Genomic DNA, 25,619 nt, shown 5'->3' on the forward strand with positions numbered 1-25,619 from the left:
GATCACCGTCACAGGTGGCCGTGCCCAGTTCCGTGACCTGGAGGGCGCTTGGTAACAGGGTTATTTTCTATGTCACTCGTGACACCACTAGCGGGTTGCGGTAATAAGATGTCCCACCGCTGCTTTGGTTTTAAGGACAGATGGTATAGCAACAAGTGTGTTCGCCAGTAGGGGCTTAGGTCCCATGTAGTTATGCTGCGCCTTGTAGTGCACCAGTAATAGACACGACACAGTTCTTGCAGATTAACCTGTATTTACTCACTGGATGTTGCAAGTGCAGTTTGGTACGGCTGGTCAACCAACTTTCTTTTGTCCCAGTACTGATTTGAGACCCAGTTGAGCCCTCCGTGCACATGCAAAGCTGATCGTCCCCTTGCCTGAAGCTGTTGGTGACCTGCGGCGCTCCGCTCTTTTGTTTTTTCGGGCCCAGTATGACAGGCCTCGTGGTCCCTTGTGAGGTAGGCTACTTCTCGGTGCCCTCTCCTGGGTCCTAAATATGAGGCTATGACCCTGAGCCTATGGGTGGTGTGGTACCCTCGAAGTCACCACACACGGCTGGATCAGCAGACCGCCTGGAGCTGTCGTCTACTCTGGGGTCCAGTACCCTGTTGTGCGTAGTACCTGGGACCTTCTGTCTACCCTCAGGCTACTGTCTCCTACTCGCCCTTTGGGTCACCTCACAATCCTTACACTTTTGTCACTCACTGACTCCTTTTAACTCACTTCTTCAACTGTCGTTTTTCTCTCTGCCTACTCTGCCTAGCAACCCCTGTCGCTTCCAACTAGCTACGCCCCTTCCCCAGGCTAACAGCTTTGGGATTGGGTCTCACATCTGACCACTGTTAACCCTCTACATGCTGCGCCCAGTTCTCAGGGAATGTGCCCCTACCTGTGTGTGAGATGTGGGTTGTCAGCAGAGGGTGTTCCAGAAAGCCTTAGAATTCTGCAGACCACTAAGGTAGCATACCCAAGGGTGCTGCATTAACACTGGTTGGAGGGAAAGAAAGCACGGGCTGGGGTGGGGGTCAGAAGTTTAAGGGGCTGGGAAAAGTGCTACAAGGTGTTCAGTTTGAGGATATAGGATCAGTAGAAGGGGTGGGGACTATCAGAACAGCATGTGAAGCCAGCAGAAAAGGTAAGTGTTGAGTTGGGGGTGTGGGTTTCATCAAGAGAATATTATGTATATTTTATTAATGTGTCGGCGTCATTTTGGCCGGGCTTTTTATTTATTTACTGTCATGTGGCGGTAGTGAGGTGAAGTTGGTGGTAAAATGGTGGTGAGGGATTGTATATCAGGAGGATGGTAACCCCCCTTCTTTTATTTGGAATGGTAAATAACTGGTGGACTTTGGGGCTCTCCAGGGTGGGATCCCCTGGGAGTCTGTGTTAGGGAAGTGATTTTCCGGTCATGGTGTGCCAAAGCTTGTGGTCATTTGCAGTTGTGGCTGGGGTCAACTCTGGATGATTTATCAATTTTATTGGAACATCCGCCAGATTTTGGAACTCCAAGAACCCTCCTCGCTTTAAAGAAAAGTATTTGATTTATTTAATGTCATGTTTGTGTAATTATCTAAGCAGGTGTCATCTTTTCATTGGAGGGGGAATCTGTGGGATGAAGGGGTAAGTGCGTAGTGGGAAGGAAGCATCTACAATAGTACAGTCAAGGGTTTATTAATATTAAATGTATTGTTGCATACCATTTAACATTTTTTGTAGCTAAAGGACTAGAACTCCAGTGACATCTATTATAAGTAGCCATTTTTAAAGACAATATCAACCCTTTAAAGGGCATCTGCACATGACTAAGAATATTAAGCCAAACCAGGAACTCTATTTGGGGACACATGTTTCAGCGTGTTTGCCCCTCATCAGTGCAAACCAAGAAAACTGGTTCAATTTTGTGAGAGGTGATGACAAATGGTCTAAGTGGTGAGGTTTCTCTTTGTGGAGAGTGTCAAGTCAACATAAGGAGAAATCATCCATGCAATTCTCCTCTGTTAATTTACATACGCAAAAAGCCCCTTCAGAGAAGACGACAAGAGGATTGCTGCATTCAATAGGTGATTTCCTCTCTGAAGCGGACACTTTACAAAATAACTTCTATTGTCGTCAGTGCACTACAGTGTCTAAGGCTAAATTAGTGAAACCAGAAGTTTACATACACTAAAAAGACACTTTTAAGTCAATTAGGAACCAAAATTATTTATATTTGCCAAATGCCAGAACAATGAGAGTGAGAATGTTTGAAGGCATTTTTATTACTTTTTGTAAAGTCAAAAGTTTCCAAAATTCGAAGTACTATGCTTTTAAACAGTAGGTTTCAGCTCATATGATGGTGTCATGTCTTCGGAAGCTTTTGGTAGGTTTATTGGCAACATCTGAGTTAACTAGAAACACACCTGTGGATACATTTTAATGCACACCTGAAACACACTGCATCTTTGCATAGCATCATGGAAAAGTCAAAAGAAATCAGCCAAGATCGCAGGAAGACAATTGTGGACTTGCACAGGTCTGGTTCATCCTTGGGTGCAATTTTCAGATACCTATCGGTGTCTTGTTCATCTATACAAACAATTATATGCAACTACAAACAAGATGAAAATATCCAGTCATCATACCGCTCAGGAAGGAGACAGGTTCTGTGTACCAGAGATGAACGTGCTTTGGTCAGACATGTGCATATAAACCGAAGAACAAAAGCAAAAGACATTGTGAAGATGCTGATGGAAGCTGGTAAGAGTGTGTCATTATCCACAGTGAACTGAGTACAGTATCAATATGGGGTGAAAGGTTACTCTGCCAAAAAGAAGCAAATACTCCAAAAGAAACATAAACAGATAAATGTTTGCAAATGCACACAGTAACAAAGACCATCATTTTTGAAGACATGTCCATAATGACCATCATTACATTTGGAGGAAAAAGGCAGAAGCTTTGAAGCTTAATAACACCATCCCAACTGTGAAACACAGGGGTGGCAGCATCATGTTGGGGGGTTATTTTGCTGCAGGAAGGACTGGTGCACTTTACAAAATTGATGGCACCATGAGGAAAGAAGATTATGTGGCAATACTGAAGCAACATCTCAAGACATCAGCCAGGAACTTAAAGTTTGGGTGGAAATGGGTCTTCTAAATGGACAAGGACCCGAATCATACTGCCAAAATGGTAACATAATGGCTTAAGGAGTACAAAGTCAATGTTTTGGAGCGGCCACCACAAAGCCTTGATCTCAATTCTTTTAAAAATATATGGGTAAAGCTAAAAGGCCAGTGCGAGCGGTGACCTTCAAACATGGCTCAGTTACACCAGTTCTGTCAGGAGGAATGGGCCCAAATTCCTACCAACTATTGTGAGAAGCTTGTGGTAGGATATCCTAAACATTTCACTTAAGTCATTATTATTATCATTATTAATAATAATATTTATTTATAGATCACCATTGATTCCATGGTGCTGTACATGAGAAGGGGTTACAAACAGAAAACATATACAAATTATAGTAGACAGACTGGTACAGAGGGAAGAGGACCCTGAACTTGCGGGCTTACATTCCATAGGATTTTGGGGAGGAGACAGTAGGTGGAGTGTCGGTTGGGCGACAGTTTCGGCATGGTGGTGAGGAAGCAGCTCCGGCGGTGGTGGTGCAATGGGGTCATTGGAGAGTATAGGAATTTTTGAACAGATGAGTTTTCAAGTTCCGTTTGCAGCTTGCAAATGTAGCAGATAATCTGACGCGTTGAGGCAGCGAATTCCAGAAGACAGGGGATGCTCGTGACAAGTCTTGGAGGCGGTTGCATGAGAAGCGATTGAGAGAGGAGAGAAGGAGATCTTGGGAGGACCGGCTGTTACATGTTGGAGTGTAGCGGGAGATTAGTTTGGAGATATACGGAGGAGACAGATTATGGATGGCTTTGTAGGTTAGTGTTAGTAGTTTGAATTGGTTACGGTGAAGGATTGGGAGCCAATGGAGGGATTTGCAGAGGGGAGAAGTGGGGTGGTAGTAAGGTGGATCATTTGGGCAGCAGAATTAAGGATGGACTGGAGAGGTGCGACAGTGTTAGCAGGCAGACCACAGAGGAGGATGTTGCAGTAATCAAGACGAGAGATTATGAGGGCATGCAGTGGCATTTTTGTAGATTGAGGATTGAGGAAAGGATGAATTCTGGAAATATTTTTGAGTTGAAGATGGCAGGAGGTGGTGAGGAATTGGATGTGTGATATAAAGGACAAGGCAGAGTCGAGGGTCACTCCGAGGCACCGAACTTTGGATACTGGGGACAGCGTGATGTTATTTAGTAATAGATAGATCAGTTAGGCTACTTTCACACATCCGGCTGTAGCAGTGCGGCACATTCCGGTGCTCTGCTGAAAAAACGAAACCGTTTTTTTTTGCCGCCGGTTTCATTTTTTCCAGCATTGACTTGCATTGGCGCCGCATTGTGCCGCATGGGCTTGCATTCCGTCCATTTTTTTGCCGTATGCGGCAGATTTAGCCGATGCGGTGGCCGGATGGAACGTTCCCTGGCACGTTTTTTGCTCAGGCAAAAAAAACACATCGTGCCGCATCCGGCCGCTGCGGCGCATTTTTCAATGCATGCCTATGGACGCTGGATGCGGTGCGATGCGGCAAAAACTGCATCCGGCTGCCGCATGCAGTTTCTTCCACTGCGCATGCTCAGTAGCATGCCGCAACCGAAAAAAAACCGGACGGGCCGCATGTAAAAACGTATGCAAAGGATGCAATGTTTTCGCCGCATCCGTTGCATAGGTTTCACAGCCGGATTGAGCCGCACTGCTCAAACCGGATGTGTGAAAGTAGCCTTAGGGAGTTTAGGTGAGATGGAGGAAAGATGATTAGTTCAGTTTTGGCCACAAGTCATACAGTTTAAGGACAAGGGTATCAAATACTAATGAAATGTATGTAAACTTTTGACTTTGCAGAAAGTAATAAAAATGCCTTAAAACATTCTTATTCTCTCATTATTCTGGTATTTAGCAAATATAAATAATTTTGGCTCCTAATTGATCTAAAACAGGAAAGGTTTATTATGATTTCATGTCAGACAGTGAGAAAAACATGCAAATGTGTTGTTTTAGATAGTGTATGTAAACTTCTGGTTTCAACTGTACAACTTAAGGCTCTGTCACACACAGAGATAAATCTTTGGCAGATCTCTGGTTGCAGTGAAATCATGGACATATTTGTCAAGCTGCCACCAGAGGGAGCCAGAGCTCTGCAGCAGAAGACATTACACAGAGCAATGAGAACCAGGAAGTAAATACACAGCATTCTCATACACTGCCTCACAGTACAGCTGAGAAGCAGAACTGCAGGGCATGCGAGGAATAGTCAGGCAGGCTGGGTCAAACACCGTATGGACAGAAGCAGGACCAGAGGAATGAGCAGAAGCGGAGTCAAAGTCAGGCCAAGGTCAGTATCAGAGGAAGCAACCGAGTGGGGAAATAGTAGAGGGGACAGAGGACACGAGGAACAACCAATGGACGGAACACAGACAAGAGCACGGGGGCACAGGAACAGACAGATCAGGATATCACTCACAGCAATCCAGGCAAAACAGTGCTAAGCTTATAGCCGGCGCTGGTTCACTGGAAATGTCAGCTTTTTAAGGCATCCAGTGTCCGGAAGTGAGGCCCGAAAAAAAGGCTCCGCCCCCTAGCCATGTGGACGGGGAGGCGAACCATGACAATATTGTTCCATTTGTACACAGCCACAAACCTGGCACTGATTGTCCACAATTTCACTGCAACCACAGAGCTACCACAGATCTACCACAGATCTACCACAGATTTATCTCTGTGTGTGACAGGGCCTTTAGTGTTTATTTTGATTTGCTCTCACTACAGTAGATTATGCCATTATGCTGTTATACTGATGAACAATCTTCCCCTATGGGAAATCCCCAAAAGCTCTTTGTTTTGACAGAGCGATTTAATAGATCTGATGACAATGAAGAATTGTATTTTTCTTTACACCTTTGAAATTCAAGGTGTTTTTCTTAGAAAGTAAAATCTTACATCAAATATGATACTTCAAAACAGGATAATTAGATGCTGTTGTTTACATAAATTAATTGAATCCTTCAAAGGACAAAGAGCTTTCATGAAAAGATATTCCTCTTCTGTTTGTTTACTTGGAACATAAATAATGTATAAAACTAATGGGTATCTAATCCAAGCAATAGTAGTGTATAAAACATTTATTTCACAGTAAACCTAATTTTCAAAAAATAGTAATTTAATTGCTACTAAAAGATTTAAAAAGTAGCAAAAGTGTGAAAGTCACGGTTAGTAATTCAACTGGGAACATTGCTCCTTAATGACAGCAAGGTCAACTGATATCCATTTGTAACCCTTTCATTGCCAGAGATATGTGCGTTTTCATGCATAAGACATTTTTCAGAAATTTGGCTTGTCAAGACAAAACTGAAGTTCTACCTGATTTGAATAACTTACAAAGTATATATTGTGATATATGTACTGTGTATGTATTTTCTCTAAAAGGCATAAAGTTATAGATGGCACATTTTCCTTTGTATTTTAGGCAATAAAAAATATTTTCATCTTTTACATATTAAAAATTACAAAAAGCAAAATGGGGCGATGCAAACGATTGGGCACCTATGGAGATTTGTGTGCTCAGATAACTTTGACTAAGTTTTCAGACCTTAATTAGTCTTAATTAGACTTGTTCCCTATCAATGGCCAGGTGATATACATTTCACAGTTTTTATAAAAACTCAGCCTCCTCTAACTTTGTGCCAAAAAATATCCACCATGGGGTTCTTCAAAGTCACTGCTAACACTCTGAAAATGAAAATGGTGGCGACCCACAAATCAGGATAAAGCTATAAAAGATAGCAGATAATTTTCTAGTTTCCCTTTCCTCAGTTTAAATGTAATTAAGAAATGGTAGTTAACAGGAACAGTGAAGGTCAAGATAAGGTTTCTAAAATCAAGAAAAATTTATGTGAGAGCTGCTTGTAGCATTGCTAGAGATGCAAATCAGAATGCCGCATGACTACAAAAGACCTTCAGGAACATTTAGCAGACTCTGAATTTGTAGTACATTTGTCTACTGTTCAAAGACACCTGGACAAATAAGGCCTCCATGGAAGGGTCATCAGAAGAAAACCTGCCCAGCATCCTAACCATAAGATTCAGTATCCGACAAATGTAAAAGAATATCTAAACAAGTCTGATACATTTTGGAAATAAGACTCGTTAAGTTTAATGCTTTAACCCTTTTCTATTTTCATTCTTTTACTTTTGCCTGCCATTGAATTTAATGGGTTCAGCTAGAATGGACGATCGGATCGGCTAGGATCATCAAACTGATAGCAATCTCAGGAGAGATTGGCGATCCTTAACCAATCTGATTTTTGGCAGGATCGCTCATCTCTACTTCGTAAACCATGTGACATAAGTGATTAGGTGGCTTTATTCCTCAGGTCAGTAGGATTACAATGATACCAGATTCAAATAGTTTTTTTAGGTTTGGCTAGTATAACACTAAAAATTATTTTTACTAAATAAATGTTTATTACATCAGCTAGGATGGACGATCTGATCAACGATCTCAGGCAGGCTCGGGAATCCTGAACCAGTCCAATCATTGGCAGTAAGTCCTGTGGACCGATGAGGTTAAAATAGAACATTTTGGGGACAATGGTCAAAGATATGTGTGGAGAAAATAGGGCATAGAATTTGAGGAAAAGAACAAATCACCAGCCATGGGGGATGGATCAATGATACCTTGGGGTTTTGTTTCAGCAACATTTTACAGGTAGGGGGAATAAGGGATTCAATGCAATTTCAAGAAGTTCTTTATGCAAATATAACACCATCTGTAAAAAAAAAAAAGCTGAATTTGAAAAGAGGATAGCTTCTACAAATGGATAATGATTCTAAACACATGTAAAAATCCAAAACAGACTACCTCAAATGTTGTAAGCTGGAGGTTTTACTATGGCCCTCATAGTCCTCTGATCTGAAAATCATTGAAAATCTGTGGCTACACCTTAAAAGAGCAGTGCATGTAAGATGAGCCAGGAATCTCACAGAACTGGAAGACTTTTCCAAGGAAGAATGGATGAAAATCCCTGAAACAAGAACTGAAATACTCCTGACTGGCTACAAAAAACAGTCATACCTGACTATGCCAGTTACCAAGTTGCTATACCTTCTGAGGATTCCCTGCAAGCACACTGATTAAGGTCTAAAACGTCTATGCTTATGCTGGTCCTACAAGTTCTCCTTAATAAAAGACCACTATTCACATTTATCTTGAGTGCCAAGTTTCTACATCTATTTGAAGATCACAGGAGGACCTGGGAGTTTCGCAGACGCCCGGATCTGGTAAGTATAACGATCCTGGAATGGGGGGTTTGCACTTGTTTGATATGTAAACTTCCTCAAACTGTGTTTCCCCCAAAATAAGACCTACCTGAAAACAAGCCCTAGCATTTTTAGGGGCAAAAAAATATATGACAGTGTCTTATTTTTGTTAAAACAGCAGCAATAGATATTTCTGATTACCTTTATTTAATTTGATGGGCCCTATTCTAGTGTTGCTATTCTATTCATGCTCATTCATCCAGGGGAGGGTGCTCCATCAGCAGTATCCTATACTTTGGAGGTCAGTGGACAACCTATATTTTTATTGAAGGTGTTTTTTTCACACTTATTTCATTGTTGTTTTAAATCTTACTGTAAACAGGGTGCAGATTATAGTTTTTACGTTTAGCTGCTAATATTAGCATCTGTGTGGGATTGCCCCTGTATATTATACCAGGTGCTTTTGGAACATTTCCATATTTGCAAAAATAAAATACTCTACATATAACTGTTGCAGAAATGTTAGCTGCAAAACATTCAGTAAATGAAGGGGTTAATTGCTCTTACAGCGGAAGCTCCTCATGCCTGTGACTCTGAAATCTCTATAATGTGGTAATGTGTAAGCCACGTCGTGTACTTTCTTCCCTACTAATGATACCCATGATATGCCTAGAGGCACAGCCAGAACCGTAATTGTTCTGTTCTTTGAATAAGGATTTGTGATATAGAAAAAATTCACAAAGCGCATTTCACCCTCACCAGCATCTCATCATTATTCATCATTGGTACAACGTGATTTCGTAATGTTTTATCATTGACTTTGCATCCTTAAGGGGGTTGTCTACTTTACCTATATTTTAACAAATTTGTGTATATGATTTTATGGCACTTACTAATATATAAGTATGACAGTTTTCCCTCTCGTGTGAAGCAGTACCTGCTCGTTAGTGCAAGGTGTTTCAATTGGAGGGGGTTAATGGACAAGATGAGCCCTGAACAGCCTTTTGAGGAACGCTACAGTAATATTTGGGCAGCATTTTATTAAAAGAGTGATCCATTGTGGAGACAAGCAAATCTAACAAAATTAATTTCTGCAGATTTGTTCAAATCGGACAGCAGATTTTCTGGCATAAAATTAAAATGCAGTCAGTATTGAACCTGCCCAGAAAAACACTTATAAAGCTCTAAGGTCAGGGGTGGACAGATCATTGGTGCAACCTGTACAGCCGCCCAGGGTTCCAAGAAGTTAGGGACCTATTTCCACGGTTAAGGAAATATTATTGTAGCACGCCTGCAGTACCAGGTGCCACAAATTTTGGGGTCATATTTATTAACAAGCTCTAACATACAACTCAAACATTATTGGTTACTTTTCAATCCTCACACACTGGTTCACAATTGATTGGTTACATCTTTATCCTTGTGTAATTCTGGGGAACCTAAGCACTGTCAGACCTGACTCTGTGACCTCCTTCCATCAACGAAGCATTCATTTGGCAAGTGGTTTGTGGCTTGGCTGATTGCCATAACACCACCTACAAAGGCACAAGCAGTTTTGCATTTTCATTAGTCTCTCGGCTGTAACGGGCCTATATATTGTTCTTGCACAGGGGTCCTTTTATTTCTGTGTTCAACAATGTTTAAGGTAACTCCAAACTCCAAAGCTGAAAAGTGTCCTCTCATCTATCTGTATTGCACCACAAATGACCAGGGACTGCAAAGTACCAGAAGACCGAATAGAAGACCAAAAAATAGAAGACCAAAGGCAACAAATTATTTTCTAATAAACCAGTGATTCCCTTTTAAAAACTGCCACATTTGCTAAAATAAAGATAATTATGTGTGCCAGCCATCCATCCCAGAAGATGGTGATTCCTGAAAGTTCAATGACTCTAAGTGGTACTTTGCACACTACGACATCACAGGTGCGATGTCGGTGGGGTCAAATCGAAAGTGACGCACATCCGGCGTCGCTGTCGACATCGGAGTATGTGAATCCTTTTTACTACGATTAATGAGCGCAAAAGCATCGAAATCGTATGATCGGTGTAGCGTCGGTCATTTCCATAATTTCGGAAGGACCGATGTTATAATGTTGTTCCTCGTTCCTGCGGCAGCACACATCGCTGTGTATGAAGCCGCAGGAGTGAGGAACATCGCCTTACCTGCGTCCTGGCTGCAATGAGGAAGAAAGGAGGTGGGCGGGATGTTTATGTCCCGCTCATCTCCGCCCCCCTGCTTCTATTGGCCACCTGCCGTGTGACGTCGCTGTGACGCCGCACGACCCGCCTCCTTAGGAAGAAGGCGGTTCGCCGGCCAGAGCAACGTCGCAGGGCAGGTAAGTGCATGTGAAGCTGCCGTAGCGATAATGTTTGCTATGGCAGCTATCACAAGATATCACAGTTGCGACGGGGGCGGGGACTATCGCACTCGGCATCGCTACCATCGGCTTGCGACGTCGTACTGTGCAAAGTACCACTAAGATTTCACATTTCATTGTCAGTGAAGAATACTTTGTTCCTTATTCTTTAACAACTTAAGAAGATCTCGTTAGCGATGTCGTTGCGTGTAAAGCCCCCTTAATTCTATGGTTGGGCACAAGTCCAATTTTTTCCTTGGGCCAAATCAATCTGAGAAAAAAATTACTGAATTCCAGAATTGCCTCTGTAAATTAAATGCAAGTCAATGGGTCCCTAAAAAAATCAGACTTCATTTAAATGACATTCGAGTCCAGTCTGATTTTCAGAGACTGACAGAATGAAGAAGAAAGAGATTTTTTTTTCTATCTTCTACACATCCTATAAAATCAGATTACTAGCATAACGGATCAATATTCTCAGCTGAGAAAACATCTAGTCATTTGCACCTAGCATTAATTATATACAAGGCTGGGACAGTAGCTCAGATCAAAGCACAACTGTGACAATGGTTGAGGCTATATTCCAAAAGTATTACATGTATCTTTGCTGACCTTTTAGAAAAGATATGTTCTTGTTTTGTGTTGAATTGTAACTTTATACTGTTCCTTACCAAAGCAATTTATTAATCTAGGGATTCTGAAATAATGCAATATTTATAGCCATAGCAGGAGAGACATGATGCCGTAAGGGATACCTGTTCCCTTCAGGCATTCGGAAACAAGCTGCAATGCAAAATTTCCCATCAGCAGAAAACTCCTCTCATAAAGAATACTTTTATTCCAGAAGGCCATCGTATGTCTCAGCTAAGATTTGTTTGTCAGCTGTATGGAGCCCAAGATTTCTCAACATAATTTAATATCTGATCAAGCAGAAATCAATCTGAAATGAAGATAATACCGGTTGCTATTTCTACAATATATAAAGAGTATTTAAAAAAAAATAGATAGAAGTGCTGGCAATACAAATAAGAAATAAGCCATTTACCAAAATTAATAGTTAAGGAATTTATAAAGTGGAGAAATAAATTTAGGTTACATTAATATCATCTATCTATCTGTCTATCCATCTATCTATCCCTCTATCTATCTATCCCTCTATCTATCCATTATCTATCTATCTATCCCTCTATCTATCAATCTATCAATCTATCTATCCCTCTATCTATCCATTAAGTTTCTGTCTGTCTATCTATCTATCTATCTATCTATCTATCTATCTATCTATCTTATTATCTGATCTATCTAACCTTTCATAACTGCATCACAAAACCACAGTATGAATGTAGACAAACTAATGTAAAATCCTCTCTGAACATAGGATTTATGAGACAAGTATAGCTTTGCCCTTTACCTTTGTCCCGTTTCAGACAAGGATGGTTCATGTCCTGGAAAAGGCACAAAAGTGGCACTACATGGCACTAATCGGGGGGACATCTCGGTCTTCTGCTCCGTAAATTGTTGCAGTGACTCTAATTTGCTTATGGCCATGTTTCTTCTCGTAACCTGCTGGTATCGGTGGTCTTTAATGTTGATTCACCCATTCCTGGATTTCCATATAAATGTAAACTTGTCTCCCTATAATTCAAGATCCTGCCTGATGTGTTCATTGCTGGCAGGGCTCACTCCATGTCGCCTACTAACCAGGCTCACAGGGAACAGGAAGAGCCGTGTTCTGCTTAATATGATTACATTACAAATCCCTGTAACACTCATTAATACGAAGCAGATTGCCGTACTGTCTCATTATAGTGATTTTTCTTTCTAAAGATGCTTTTGTCCCTCTTAGAACCTTACTTTTTTCTTAAGTAAATCCTTTTTCAACAAGCAAATTCATTTATGTACGATCTTCTCCACAGACTTTTTTTTCAGCAATTTTAAATAGTTATCAAAAATGTAATAAACTTCAAGCATTCTCATAGAAATATTTACAAGTTTTTTTAAGCTTTTTTTTGTTGTTGTAACTAGAGTTGAGCACAGTTCGTGGTTCGTGGTTCTCCAGTTCGCGGTTCGAATGATTTTGGGGGCTGTTCTAGATCGAACTAGAACTCGAGCTTTTTGCTAAAAGCTCGATAGTTCTAGTTACGTTCGAGAACGGTTCTAGCAGCAAAAAGCCAAGCTAATTACTAGCTGGTTTTCCGCTGTAATAGTGTCAGTCACTCTGTGACTGACACTATTATGAAATTTCAGCGTATAGTGTGCGGGAACAGCGCATTCAGATCACTGCTGCTGGGATAATGGCGATCGCCATTTTTTTTTTCTGTTCTTCCTTCCCTCCCTAAGCGCGCGTGTAGTGGGGCGGGCCAGCATGTCAGCCAATCCCAGACACACACAGCTAAGTGGACTTTTAGCCAGAGAAGCAACGGCATGTGTGATAGGATGTACATGTCACGTGTCCCTGCATTATAAAAACGGGTATCTGCTCGTCCGGACGCCATTATCTCTTCTGCGTCTGGGTGTCAGTCACCGCTGGCTTAGCTCCTGTCTCCAATACTGCTGTGTACGCTCTACACACAGCGCTATACAGAATAGGGATATAAGTTTCTTTCAGCCCTTGCAAGGGCTAATTACAGCAGGCTCAGAGCCATAGGTGACAGTCAGGTCCATGGAAACAGTTTTTAACAGCTACAAATAAGAGCATCTGTGTAGCTAAGGTCAGGGAGTTCCTTGCTTAATTTCACCATTAGGAGGGATAGAAAGTGAGGCTTCCTTTCCTCTACACTGACCCACAACCCGGCCACTGTACCCTCCTGCCCTTTGCACACTCAAGCTCATTGTTACTAAGCCATTATAATACCAAACACTGAGGAAACTTAGTGGCATCCTAAAAGTGGCTGTTGGACTTCATTAGTGTCCCACTGGTGCAAAGCTATTTGCAGCACCTCTGCATTGCACACTGAAGCTCATTGTTACAAAGCCATTATAATACCAAGCACTGAGGAAACTTAGTGGCATCCTAAAAGTGGCTGTTGGACTTCATTAGTGTCCCACTAGTGCAAAGATATTTGCAGCACCTCTGCATTGCACACTCAAGCTCATTGTTACAAAGCCATTATAATACCAAACACTGAGGAATCTTAGTGGCATCCTAAAAGTGGCTGTTGGACTTCATTAGTGTCCCACTAGTGCAAAGATATTTGCAGCACTTCTGCATTGCACACTCAAGCTCATTGTTACAAAGCCACTATAATACCAAACACTGAGGAAACTTAGTGGCATCCTAAAAGTGGCTGTTGGACTTCATTAGTGTCCCACTAGTGCAAAGATATTTGCAGCACCTCTGCATTGCACACTCAAACTCATTTTTACTAATCTATTATACTAGAAAACTGTGCTGCCATTTCAAGGGTCATAGTTTAATTGTCCGGGATAGTTATTGTTGTTTATTCTGCTGTCAATAAAGGTAGACCACCACTGCAATCTACACCACCTCTCAATTTTTACTACCACATTTTAAGTGTACAATCTTGTCGCTAGCAAATTCAGTGCCAAAATGACAGATGCTGGTGGAAAGGGGAACAGGCGTGTTGGAAAAGGAAAAAAAGTTTGTGTCCATGGGGAAGGTGGCAAAGCTCCATTAACATCTGCTGAAGATAGGCCATCTTCCAGCAAAAGTAAGAGCTCTACTACTTTCTGTGGACAATCGGATGTGCTCCCTTTTTTACGAACAACTGGAACAAAAGTAGATGTTGCCCAAAAAAAGAAAATGCTTGAATGGATCTCAAGTGGTCCAACAAGTGCCCTCCCCTCCACCTCAACTACCGCATCCAAAAAACACCAGTCCTCTGAGTTGTCATCCCAATCACACTTGCTTTCTCCCAGCTCTCAAGTCTCCATCCGCCCTGCACAGTATGGTGGAACAGAGATGGCTGAGTCTGCAGAGCTGTTCAGTCACACTATAGCCTGGGAATCAGAGGTCTGCTCCCAAGCTACAGTGAGTACAAACCAGGAAATGGTCTGCAGTGATGCCCAGAACCTTTGTGACTCAGATTCAGGCCGTGACCAAGTTTCTGAGCATAATGTTGACCCTTATTCACAAACTGAAACACCTGTTGTAATAGACAATGAGGAAAATACTGATGACGATGAGACGCCCCTTCCAGTGCATCCACGCGCTCTTCATCTTCTAGGACTGTGGGGACAGCTGTCACACCTGGTTTTCCATGCACAACTTCCACCACTGTAACCGCAACAGGCAGATTACTTGGTAGGTCGTCAGTTGGTTTGGAAGGGGAAACAAGTGCGTGTGTACAGCTCTCTCAGACATCGATATCACCAACGTTGGATGAAGGCAACATCATGTCTACGCCTGCACTTTCCTCACAAACCTGTATTTTTCCAGGGACACCCTACTCACCTCCGTCTACACACAGCAGCCAGATCTCTGTCCCTCAGATGTGAACAAATAAAAGGCCATTTCCTGCGACCCATGACAAAGCTAAGAGGTTGGCTTTATCCCTCTGTAAGCACTTGGCTACCGAAATGCTGCCTTTCCGCCTGGTGGACACACAGGATTTTAGAGACCTTATGTCTGTCGCTGTGCCCCAGTACCAGATGCCCAGTCGCAACTACTTCTCTAAGAAAGGTGTGCCTGCGCTACACCAGCATATTGCACACAACATCACCACTTCCTTGAGAAACTCTGTGTGTGAACAGGTGCATTTCACCACCGATACTTGGACCAGTAAGCATGGACAGGGATGTTACATGTTGCTGACTGGGCACTGGGTAACTATGCTGATACATGGTGAAGGGTCTGCTGCACAAGTTTTGCTGTCCCCACGACTTGGGTCCTCCACCTCCGCCCCAAGCCTGCTTGGTCAGGCCACCAGCGTTCTAACTGCGCAGAAGGAATCACGCACTCCTCATTACTATGCTGGCAGCATAGCACAACGGCATCAGGCGGTCTTTGTCTTGAAATGTCTTGGAACTAGGAGTCACACAGCGGCTGAGTTGTGGGCAGCTCTGGAGACAGAGTTTGGTAAATGGTTGTCTCCACTCAACCTGCAGCCTGGTAAGGCCGTGTGCGACAATGCTGCAAACCTGGGTGCGGCCTTTCGCCTGGGCAAGGTGACAAACGTGCCTTGCATGGCTCACGTGTTGAACCTTGTTGTACAGCAATTTTTAATACACTATCCTGGCCTAGATGGCCTTTTGAACAGGGCCCGAAAACTGTCTGCTCACTTTCGCCGTTCAACCGCCGCAGCTGAGTGACTTGCATCGCTCCAGAAGTCTTTCGGCCTGCCGGTTCATCGCCTGAAATGCGATGTGCCAACACGCTGGAATTCGACTCTCCACATGTTACAGCGAGTGTGGCAGCACCGCCAAGCCCTGGTGCAATACGTCATGACATACAGCCTGGGCCAAAGAGATGCAGAGGTGGGGCAGATCACCCTGATAGAGTGGTCTCAGATCAAGGACCTATGCATCCTTCTGCACAGTTTCAACATGGCGATGAATATGTTTAGCGCTGACAATGCCATTATCAGCATGACAATTCCAGTCATTTACATGCTGGAGCACACGCTAAACACTATTCGGACTCAGGGGGTGGGACAACAGGAAGGAGAGGAACTACAGGAGGATTCATATGCGCAAGAGACAACAACATCACCAAGGTCCAGATGTTCATCATCACCAACGCGGCAGGCATGGGACCATGGGAGACAGGGATCAACAAGGGCGCATGGTAGCAGGCAAAATGTTGAGGAAGGTGCAGGAGAACATGAAGAAATGGAGGACAAACTGTCCATGGACATGGAAGACTCAGCGGATGAGGGAGACCTTGGTCAAATGTCAGTTGAAAGAGGTTGGGGGGAGATGTCAGAGGAAGAAAGAACGGTTAGCACCTCTATGCCACAAACACAGCATGGACTTGGTCCGCATGGCTGCTCCAGACACATGAGCGCCTTCTTGCTGCACTACCTCCATCATGACCCTCGTATTGTCAAAATTAGAAGTGATGATGAGTACTGGCTTGCCACACTATTAGATCCCAGATGCAAGTCCAAATTTTGTGACATAATTCCAGCCATAGAAAGGGACGCACGTATGCAGGAGAATCAGCAAAAGCTGTTACTCGATATTAACTCGGCTTTTCCACCAAACACCCGTGGTGCATGGAGGGAATCTCCAAGTTGTAACTCGACAAACATGGGACGGTCTCGTCATCTTCAACAGTCTAACCGTACCAGCAGCACCGTATCTGGTGCTGGTAACAGCAATTTTATTTAATCTTTTAATAATTTTTTTAGACCATACTTTGCAAGGCCACCAGGGACAACAAGTCTGACACATAGTCAACCAAAATAGAGATAAGACCTAGCATCACCTTGGGCAGGTGCTCTGGAAAAATAAAATGAATATTCAAAAGAAGAGAGTTCCGGCACACTGTGTTGTTTCCCAAAAAAAGGAGAATACAATAATTCAAGTGGTTTAATCTGTTTTTTCTTTATTGGAAAGTATTGTCGTGCTGTACATGAATAGAAAATCCGCCAGGACGTTTCGGCCCTAGGCCTTCATCAGGTCGGACAATCTGACCATGTCGAGCAAAGCTCCGTGCTAAAGGGAAAATAGTGAGTCGCCAGTCGTCATAAATAAATATGATCCAGCATGGAATCTAGTCCTGTGGGGAGGTAGAGACTTTGGAAAGGTCCTGTGGAGTGATTCAGTGGACTGGGTGGACTAGAATGTCCTGCATGGATGTAATAAGGCTAAAGGACTATTGGTTATTCAGGCTCTGGGTCCATGACTTCCGGAATGGATAATTAATTGACATACCACATACTACGTACTGCTATTGCCTGTGGCAATGGATATGTCAGTAAGGAGCTGCTAGTCCGCAAAGTGCTAGTTAGGATAGGGTGCTTATGCTGGTGGCAGTAGTATATCTGCAAATATAAAACTGTTACCTTTGTGGATGTATTGAGGCTAGGAGCCTAATTGTTGTTATGGATCCAAATCCGTGAACCACGGGTTAGATTTCCACTGACACCGCCACCAATAGTGGAGCTTCAGTTAAGGGACACTAGGTAAAATGAATTGTTTATACTGGTAGCAGTAGCAGATCAGTTGCCGCGGGAGGCTGGATCAAATCCTGCAAGGGGTAATGTGTCAAGGAGATAAGAATAACTCCGGTGGGGCTGGCCTCCGTGTGCGGTGGTGATTGTGCGTGCTGCGTGTCCTGTGCACAGGACGCGCAGCACGCACAATCACCACCGCACACGGAGGCCAGCCCCACCGGAGTTATTCTTATCTCCTTGACACATTACCCCTTGCAGGATTTGATCCAGCCTCCCGCGGCAACTGATCTGCTACTGCTACCAGTATAAACAATTCATTTTACCTAGTGTCCCTTAACTGAAGCTCCACTATTGGTGGCGGTGTCAGTGGAAATCTAACCCGTGGTTCACGGATTTGGATCCATAACAACAATTAGGCTCCTAGCCTCAATACATCCACAAAGGTAACAGTTTTATATTTGCAGATATACTACTGCCACCAGCATAAGCACCCTATCCTAACTAGCACTTTGCGGACTAGCAGCTCCTTACTGACATATCCATTGCCACAGGCAATAGCAGTACGTAGTATGTGGTATGTCAATTAATTATCCATTCCGGAAGTCATGGACCCAGAGCCTGAATAACCAATAGTCCTTTAGCCTTATTACATCCATGCAGGACATTCTAGTCCACCCAGTCCACTGAATCACTCCACAGGACCTTTCCAAAGTCTCTACCTCCCCACAGGACTAGATTCCATGCTGGATCATATTTATTTATGACGACTGGCGACTCACTATTTTCCCTTTAGCACGGAGCTTTGCTCGACATGGTCAGATTGTCCGACCTGATGAAGGCCTAGGGCCGAAACGTCCTGGCGGATTTTCTATTCATGTACAGCACGACAATACTTTCCAATAAAGAAAAAACAGATTAAACCACTTGAATTATTGTATTCTCCTTTTTTTGGGAAACAACACAGTGTGCCGGAACTCTCTTCTTTTGACACATAGTCAACGGCTGAAGAGGATGATACAGGAGTATCTCCAAATGAACATCGATGCCATTACTTAGCAACTGGAGCCTTGCTCATTTTGGGCTTCAAATCTTGAAAAATGGCCAGAGCTCTCCACTTACGCCTTGGAGATCTTGTCGTGTCCAGCTGCCAGCGTTGTCTCTGAACGTGTCTTCAGTGCTGCTCAGTGTGTGCTGACAGATAAGCGCACGGGTCTGTCCAGTGACAATGTGGACAGACTAACGTTCATCAAAATGAACAAGTCATGGATCCACAAGGAATTTACTACCCCTGTGTCATCCTGGGGAGAGTAAATGCTTGTGTATTTTGAATGTGCTTGATGCAAATCTACCTGTGAAGTGTACAACTGGGGCACAAGTGCTGCCACTGAAGGGGTGGGTGTCTGTGTGGCCCAATTTTTGGAAAAAAGGGAGACTCCGCTTGGAGTAACCCTTGCTTCAGCCGTAATAGTGAACTGGGACATATAGATAGAGGAAATATACACTGCCTGGACGCTTCCCTCAAGGAGGATGCAGCTTTTTAACACACAGCTCCTGCTTAGGTCTTATTGGACAGGCCCCGATATAATGCTCCTTATCTCCACAGTAGAACCAAGACCCAGACCCACGACAAACCGCAAGTGACTCAGTCTGAGGGTAGGCTCCACACAAACTGCTTTCTCAGCTTGCACCAGTGGGTGATCATCTCTGGGGAAAACGACAGGGGACAGGGTCCTGGAGGGTCTCTCCCTGAGGCATCGATCCACTCTAATGGCGAGGGCCATGGCAGCCTCCAGTGACTCTGGGGCGGAGTATTGCACCAGAGTCCCTAAGCCTAGCTGACAACCTCTGAGAGAAATGACTCCTAAGAGCTGGGTCATGCCACTGGGTGTCATTGGCCCACCTCTGGAACTCCGAGCAATACTCCTTAACTGGCCGCATTCCCTGCTAGAGCCTTTGGAGTTTAGACTCCATGAGCATGATGCCATCAGGGTCACCATATACAAGGGCCAAAGCCGCAAAAAACTCATACACTGACTGTAATGATGGAGAGTCGGTCGGCAGAGAGAAACCCTAGGACTGGGGATCTTCCCGCAACAGAGAGACAACAATCCCTACTTGCTGTTCCTCACTCCCTGAAGAGCAAGGGTGGAGCCTTAAGTATAATTTTCAGGCCTCCCTGAAGGTGGTAAACTTATCCCTCCTATCAGAAAACCTATCCGGGAGGGCTATACTGGGTTCTGGTTTCACCTGGGTATGTGCAGACACCAGAAACTCAGTTATTTGTTTCCACTGCTGCACAACCTCAGACCACATGTTCAAAAACTCCTGAGACGGGGTCTGCAACAGCTGTGCAAATGCTGCAGCCTGAGCCATAGTGATTAGTGATGAGCCACCACCCAAGTGTTCGGGTTCGGTTCGTCAAACGGCGGATGTGTTCGTCGAACGTTCGTCGAACACTTTCAAACACCTTCGAACACCATTGAAAACAATGGCAGGCAAACACAAACACATACAAACACGAATGCACACACACATATTATGCTCACCTTACCTTCCGTTCCATCGCCGGCCTCCTGAGACTTGCAGTTCTCAGGTACAAGATGTATATCGGGTAAGCGTGCGACTGATGCCCCGGAGCTTCCACTGCCAGCGCGCTGATGTCAAAGGCTGGAGCCGCTTGCCTCTGATTGGCCAGCACGGTGCCTTTCAGTAGCATCTGACAGAGGAAGTTCCTCCCTCATTGAGATGGTTACCTGATACACATAGTTCGCCGCTACAGGATGTGTATCGGGTAACCATCGCAACCGATGCCGGAACGTCCGCTGCCAGAGCGCTGACGTCAAAGGCAGGAGCCGTTTGCCTCTAATTGGCCAGCATGCTGCCTTTGAGTAGCATCTGACAGAGAAATTTCCTCCCTTGTCGCGATGGTTACCCGCTACACATCCTGTAGCGGCGAACTACGTGTCGGGTAACACGCAGGAAAAGGAAAGACAAATGGAAGTATAAACAGAAGGTTACAAAACACCAAACTTCACCATAGAAGATGGACTCTAAAGTAGCAGGTGGATGGGTACAGGACAAAACCTCAGCAGTTTCTTCCACCAGGCTGGCCAAAGTAGAAATGATTCTAACAGACTGGGGGGAAGGCTCCAGTGTTTAAACTAAATGGGCGTGGACCAAAAGCAGCAACAGCTGACCTGCGCTGAACCTGACCTACTGGTAAGGAAACCTGAAATTAACTCATGAGATGCCAAAGGAAAGGAGACTTTGGTTAAATGAGGAGTCAAGATGGTGATGGGAGGCTCCAGTCCTAAGTCTGTCACTAGTCTCAAAACAGCAGGGAGATGACCGTGACAGATTGACAGAAACATTGTTGCTGTTATGCAATGTCATTTACAAACTCTCCCAGTTTTAGTTGACTAGGAGTTATCCTGTGTAGTGTCGAGCCCCGAGGCAGCCGGGCTCCTCGGATCCGGCCGGTCCATGGCTCGAGGGGTACCAGATCCGGGGGCACCGTCGACCAGTTTTAAATAAAAAAAAAATAGAATAAAAAGTCCGACTACGCCATTCACGGTTTGCAGCCAGGGATGACGGGGCCGCCAGTGAAGGTTCCCACTGGGGGTGATGCATAGGTGCAGCATGGATGGTGGAGCCCTCCGTGAGCAGGGATTTCCCCAGGGGTAGGTGAAGGGGTTAACATGGAGGCACAAGGCAGTTAGTCAGTCCAGACAAAGAGGGCAGTTTGATGGTGTTTACTCACTTGTTCAATGCCCTGAGATGTACTGGATTCCAGGTGCACCCAAGTCCTTATGGCTGTGCCTGTCAACCTGGTGCCACTCTCCATCTGTCCTCCCGGTGTCTGGGTCTTGCCGCAGGCAGCTTGGACTATTTAAGGGTATGTGTCCTGGTGCCACTTTGCTGCTGATGCCTCGGACGTTAAAGGGTGGAAGATGGGCCCTGGAAACCCACCCGCCTGGCAGAGTTAATAGAGGGCCTGAAGTTCGTGTCTGTTCTGGGGATCTGCACCCCTACATGCAAAGTACTGTAAGCTTTGGATGTCCACCCCACAGGGTCCCTCTGTCCTTGGGGCTTGCTCTCTCACTCCACAGCTACTTTCCTCCTCTGAGTGGCAGTTCTTACTACTCAGGTTCTTTGCAGTCTCTTTTTCTCCTTCTATGTGTCTCAAGAGTCAGTGGTCTATCTTGACACCCTTCCTCTTTCACTGTCTAATACAGACTACTTAACACTTCCTTTCCCTGGCTGCTCACTAAAACTTCCCAGGTCACTATCTCCTCCCCCAGGTCTGGTCTCTTCCTCTCAGTTGGCTGCCTGTTATCTACAGTGCCCAGCCCTGTGGCTAAGTGAGGCTCCCAGCTGGGTACAGCGAGTGTAAATGTCCTGGTGTGCTTGTGTTTGTGTAATGACTGGCACAGTCATGTAAGATCCGAGCTGTTAGCTTAATTGTTACCTTATTTTGTGACACCTGGTTACTGCAGGGGCATCACAGTAGCATTTGATATAACATTCCATCCTAGTCTTAGATGCGATGGGATAATTTTCAATGAGGATGATGTAGAGTTGGTGAACAAGGGTCCTTATATGTGGATGTATAACCAACAGTAAGCCATGAGTCCAATTTTGATCATGCATTGCCACTGTTTAACAAAAATGACTCAATTGGCCCTAAAATACATGTACAATCCCTGGCTGTTACTACTCCTGTCAATGGTGGACTGCAACTTGCAGCACAGCATCAATTCCATAGAGCAGACCATGCACATTGCAACATGAAAGTAAAAGCATTATTAAATAATGATGGCTACATATGTTCAATTGAGGTTAAACGCAGGCTATTCTTTTTCAAAAGGCAGTACAATCCAGGCCATTTACCATTGATTGTGGTGAATTTAGATATAAGGGAGTTCTGTTCCAAAACAATCATACAACTAAACAAATGTCTTGGGTACATAAGAAGTGAAATGATGATGAACCAAAAGAGAGAGCAGGAAGATTATGGAAATCAGAAGATAAGAATGGTGATGGTGCGGATAACAATTATAAGTAAATTCTTGTAGATGTTGATTGGCTAACAAAAATATGATCATGAGGAGAAGATTGACAACTTACTCCTTGCTTTCCCTACGTGAGCTAGTGATGCCAATTCACCTGCTGACAGATTTATGTAGTTGGTAGTTGATGTGGGTTAGGTTGTTCGTAGCTTATTTTCTAACACTAAAGCCTGAAAACTGCAATAAATTAGCCGCTGGAAACACTGAAAATAATTCTGACATTAAAGATGAATAAACATGCACTGATAAGCAAAACGGTAACAATGTTTAGAATGTTGACTTTCAGGCTCCATATCTCATCATCCACTATCCATTTTTTTTGTATCTAATGACAGGTTTGAAAACTTTTTGAGCACCAATAATTCCAAGTATGTCATAAACTTTATTGCACTTATTCATGATCCACTAGAGGTATAAATATGAGACTACCTTCATTTTATAGACAATCATATTAGTTACCTCTTACATAAATTTGAAATGCAATTATTTAGCATATGATTAGTTATACAAATTCTTATTATGTCATTGCATTGGTACTGCTTTGCTCCTGGTTGTGGAAAAAAAACATTTTCTTCCTATATACTACAAACTATAACCTGTCATAACATTCTCTAATAGCTCAGTGTGTTATTAGGTTGATTCCCAAGAGAAAGGTCATTGGTTCGAATAAAGGAGAAGCCATGATGAATATAGCCCAAAAAAGAGAAACAGTTTTTCATATAATTGTGTTGGTATTAGGTGTCTGCATGGTCAAGGACACCCATGTTTCAAAAACAGAGGAATTTAACAGACTAGTCAAGGCGGTTGTGTGTTGCTGCCCTTGAAGACATCAAATGTGTTTATACGTCATATGTGAATTGTGTCATGCGTCTTGGTATAAACTGTAATATGTGAATTGTAATGTGTTTTAATAAGTATAGCGTAAGGTTATGAGTTCAAATAGTACTATAGTATAAGATGCATAGGAATGTTTTATAGTATATGAGCTAGTGCATGTAGGATGTTTGATAGATAGGAACTTCTGCCCAGAAACAAGATGACTGGTGGGGCAGAAATAGTTAAGTTAGGACTTAACAACAATGGGTGAAATTAATACTTAGGGCAAGAGACTGGTTCCAGTTTTACAACTCAGATAGTGTTTGACTCATGAATTGTACTCATGTGCAAGTAATCTAGTATCAAAAAAGGCTGCAGTTAGTGGGATACTCGGTACAACCCCGATGCCGAACATCAACTGTGAGATATCGTAAACCTACCTAGGGACTATAGCTTTGAACAATGCAACAGACAGAGCTGGAGAATTGATAGTTGGCCAGGCTCTTAACCTTTTACAGGTATGGGGTTACACTCAATAGTGAGGAACAGAGAACAGCCTTCCCTCACGGAACCTTTGCTAGTGACTGTGAGCAAGAGCTCTACACTGGAGCTATGGCATACCGCATAACCCCATTTCCTCTGGAGAAGCTAGGCCTTTGTTGTGAAGTGTCTGAGAGCATGTGGCTCAATCCGTTCAATAGCGTGTTGTCCACTTGGAGTTACTCTTGTGAAAAGGATGAAGAAGGGAAACCATAGTGTGGGAAGGGGACCTTCGCAGACTCTTTTGCTGTGTATCTAAAGCCATTTAAAAAAAACATGCTTAAGTTTTGTGCCTGTTAGCTCACGTGTAAAGTCATATTGGAAGAATTCTGCAAGTTGTTCTGTAAAAGACAGTTGTTTAAGAACTCTTGGCCTCTTTTATTGTCTTCACTGCGGACTGGTTCTGGCTCATCAGAAGCAATGATGACAAGTGCCCTGCAAAAAGGTATGACCTTCACCACACATCCATGCACCCAACCAGTACCACATTCCCACTTTACCTGTCTTTAAAAAATGAGAAATTGCTGATAAATTTTGAGCCCTTCTAATTTCCTAACCAAAAAAATTATGTTTCAAAATTTGGCAAGTTTAACAGCTTATAAATGCTCTTTGTAGTCAGCTAAGAGACTTTCAATTTTTGTTAGACGGATTTTCATCCATTCTTCCTTGGAAACGTCTTCCAGTTCTGTGAGATTCCCGGGTTGTCTTCCAAGCATGGCTGTTTTGAGGTCTAGCAACAGATTTTCAATGATATTCAGAGCAGGGGACTGTGAGGGCCTTTCTATAACCTTCAGCTTGTGCCTTTTGAGGTAGTCTTTTGTGAATTTTGATGTGTGTTCAGGATCATTATCTATTTGTAGAAGCCTTCCTCCTTTCAACTTCAGCTTTTTTTACACATGGTGTTATGTTTGCATCAAGGATTTATTTAAATTTCATTGAATCCAGTCTTCCCTCTACCCGTGAAATGCTCCCCATGCCATGGGCTGCAACAATCCCAAAGCATGATTGATCAACCCCCCATGCTGGTTGGTGATATGTTCTTTTCCTGAAATTCTGTGCCCTTTTTTTCCCCACACATACCTTTGATCAATGTGGCCAAAGAGTTCTATTTTAATCTTATTGGTTCACAGGACTGGTTTTCAAATTGCATCAGGCTTGTTTAGATGTTTTTCCATACTTCTGACAGTGAATTTTATTGTGACGAAGCAGGAGAGGTTTTCTTCTGATGACTCTACCATGAAGGCTACATTTGTTCAGGTGTCTCTGAACAGTAAAACAATGAACCCCAACTCCGGAGTCTGCTAAATCTTCCTGAAGGTCTTTTGCAGTCATGTGGGGCTCTGAATTGCCTCTCTTGCAATGAGCAGATCTCACAGAACTTTTGCTTGGTATTCC

At 43.5% G+C, this 25,619-nt stretch overlaps 1 protein-coding gene across 4 annotated transcripts in view; it reads right to left on the bottom strand.

The window, feature by feature from the left end:
• Positions 1-25,619, bottom strand: part of KCNT2 (potassium sodium-activated channel subfamily T member 2) — a 1,626,062-nt gene that overhangs the window by 1,274,581 nt on the left and 325,862 nt on the right. For 3 of the 4 annotated variants that reach the window (XM_075322031.1, XM_075322032.1, XM_075322030.1), the window contains exon 1: positions 12,132-12,368. The exons of the other annotated variant lie outside the window; for it this stretch is intronic. In XM_075322031.1, the coding sequence (XP_075178146.1) occupies positions 12,132-12,268 (137 nt within the window). In that variant the 5' untranslated portion in view covers positions 12,269-12,368. Of the gene's footprint in view, positions 1-12,131; positions 12,369-25,619 lie in introns of those variants that run through there. 4 annotated transcript variants of the gene reach the window in all.

Source organism: Anomaloglossus baeobatrachus, chromosome 8, assembly GCF_048569485.1.
Source record: "Anomaloglossus baeobatrachus isolate aAnoBae1 chromosome 8, aAnoBae1.hap1, whole genome shotgun sequence".
NCBI lineage: Eukaryota > Metazoa > Chordata > Amphibia > Anura > Aromobatidae > Anomaloglossus > Anomaloglossus baeobatrachus.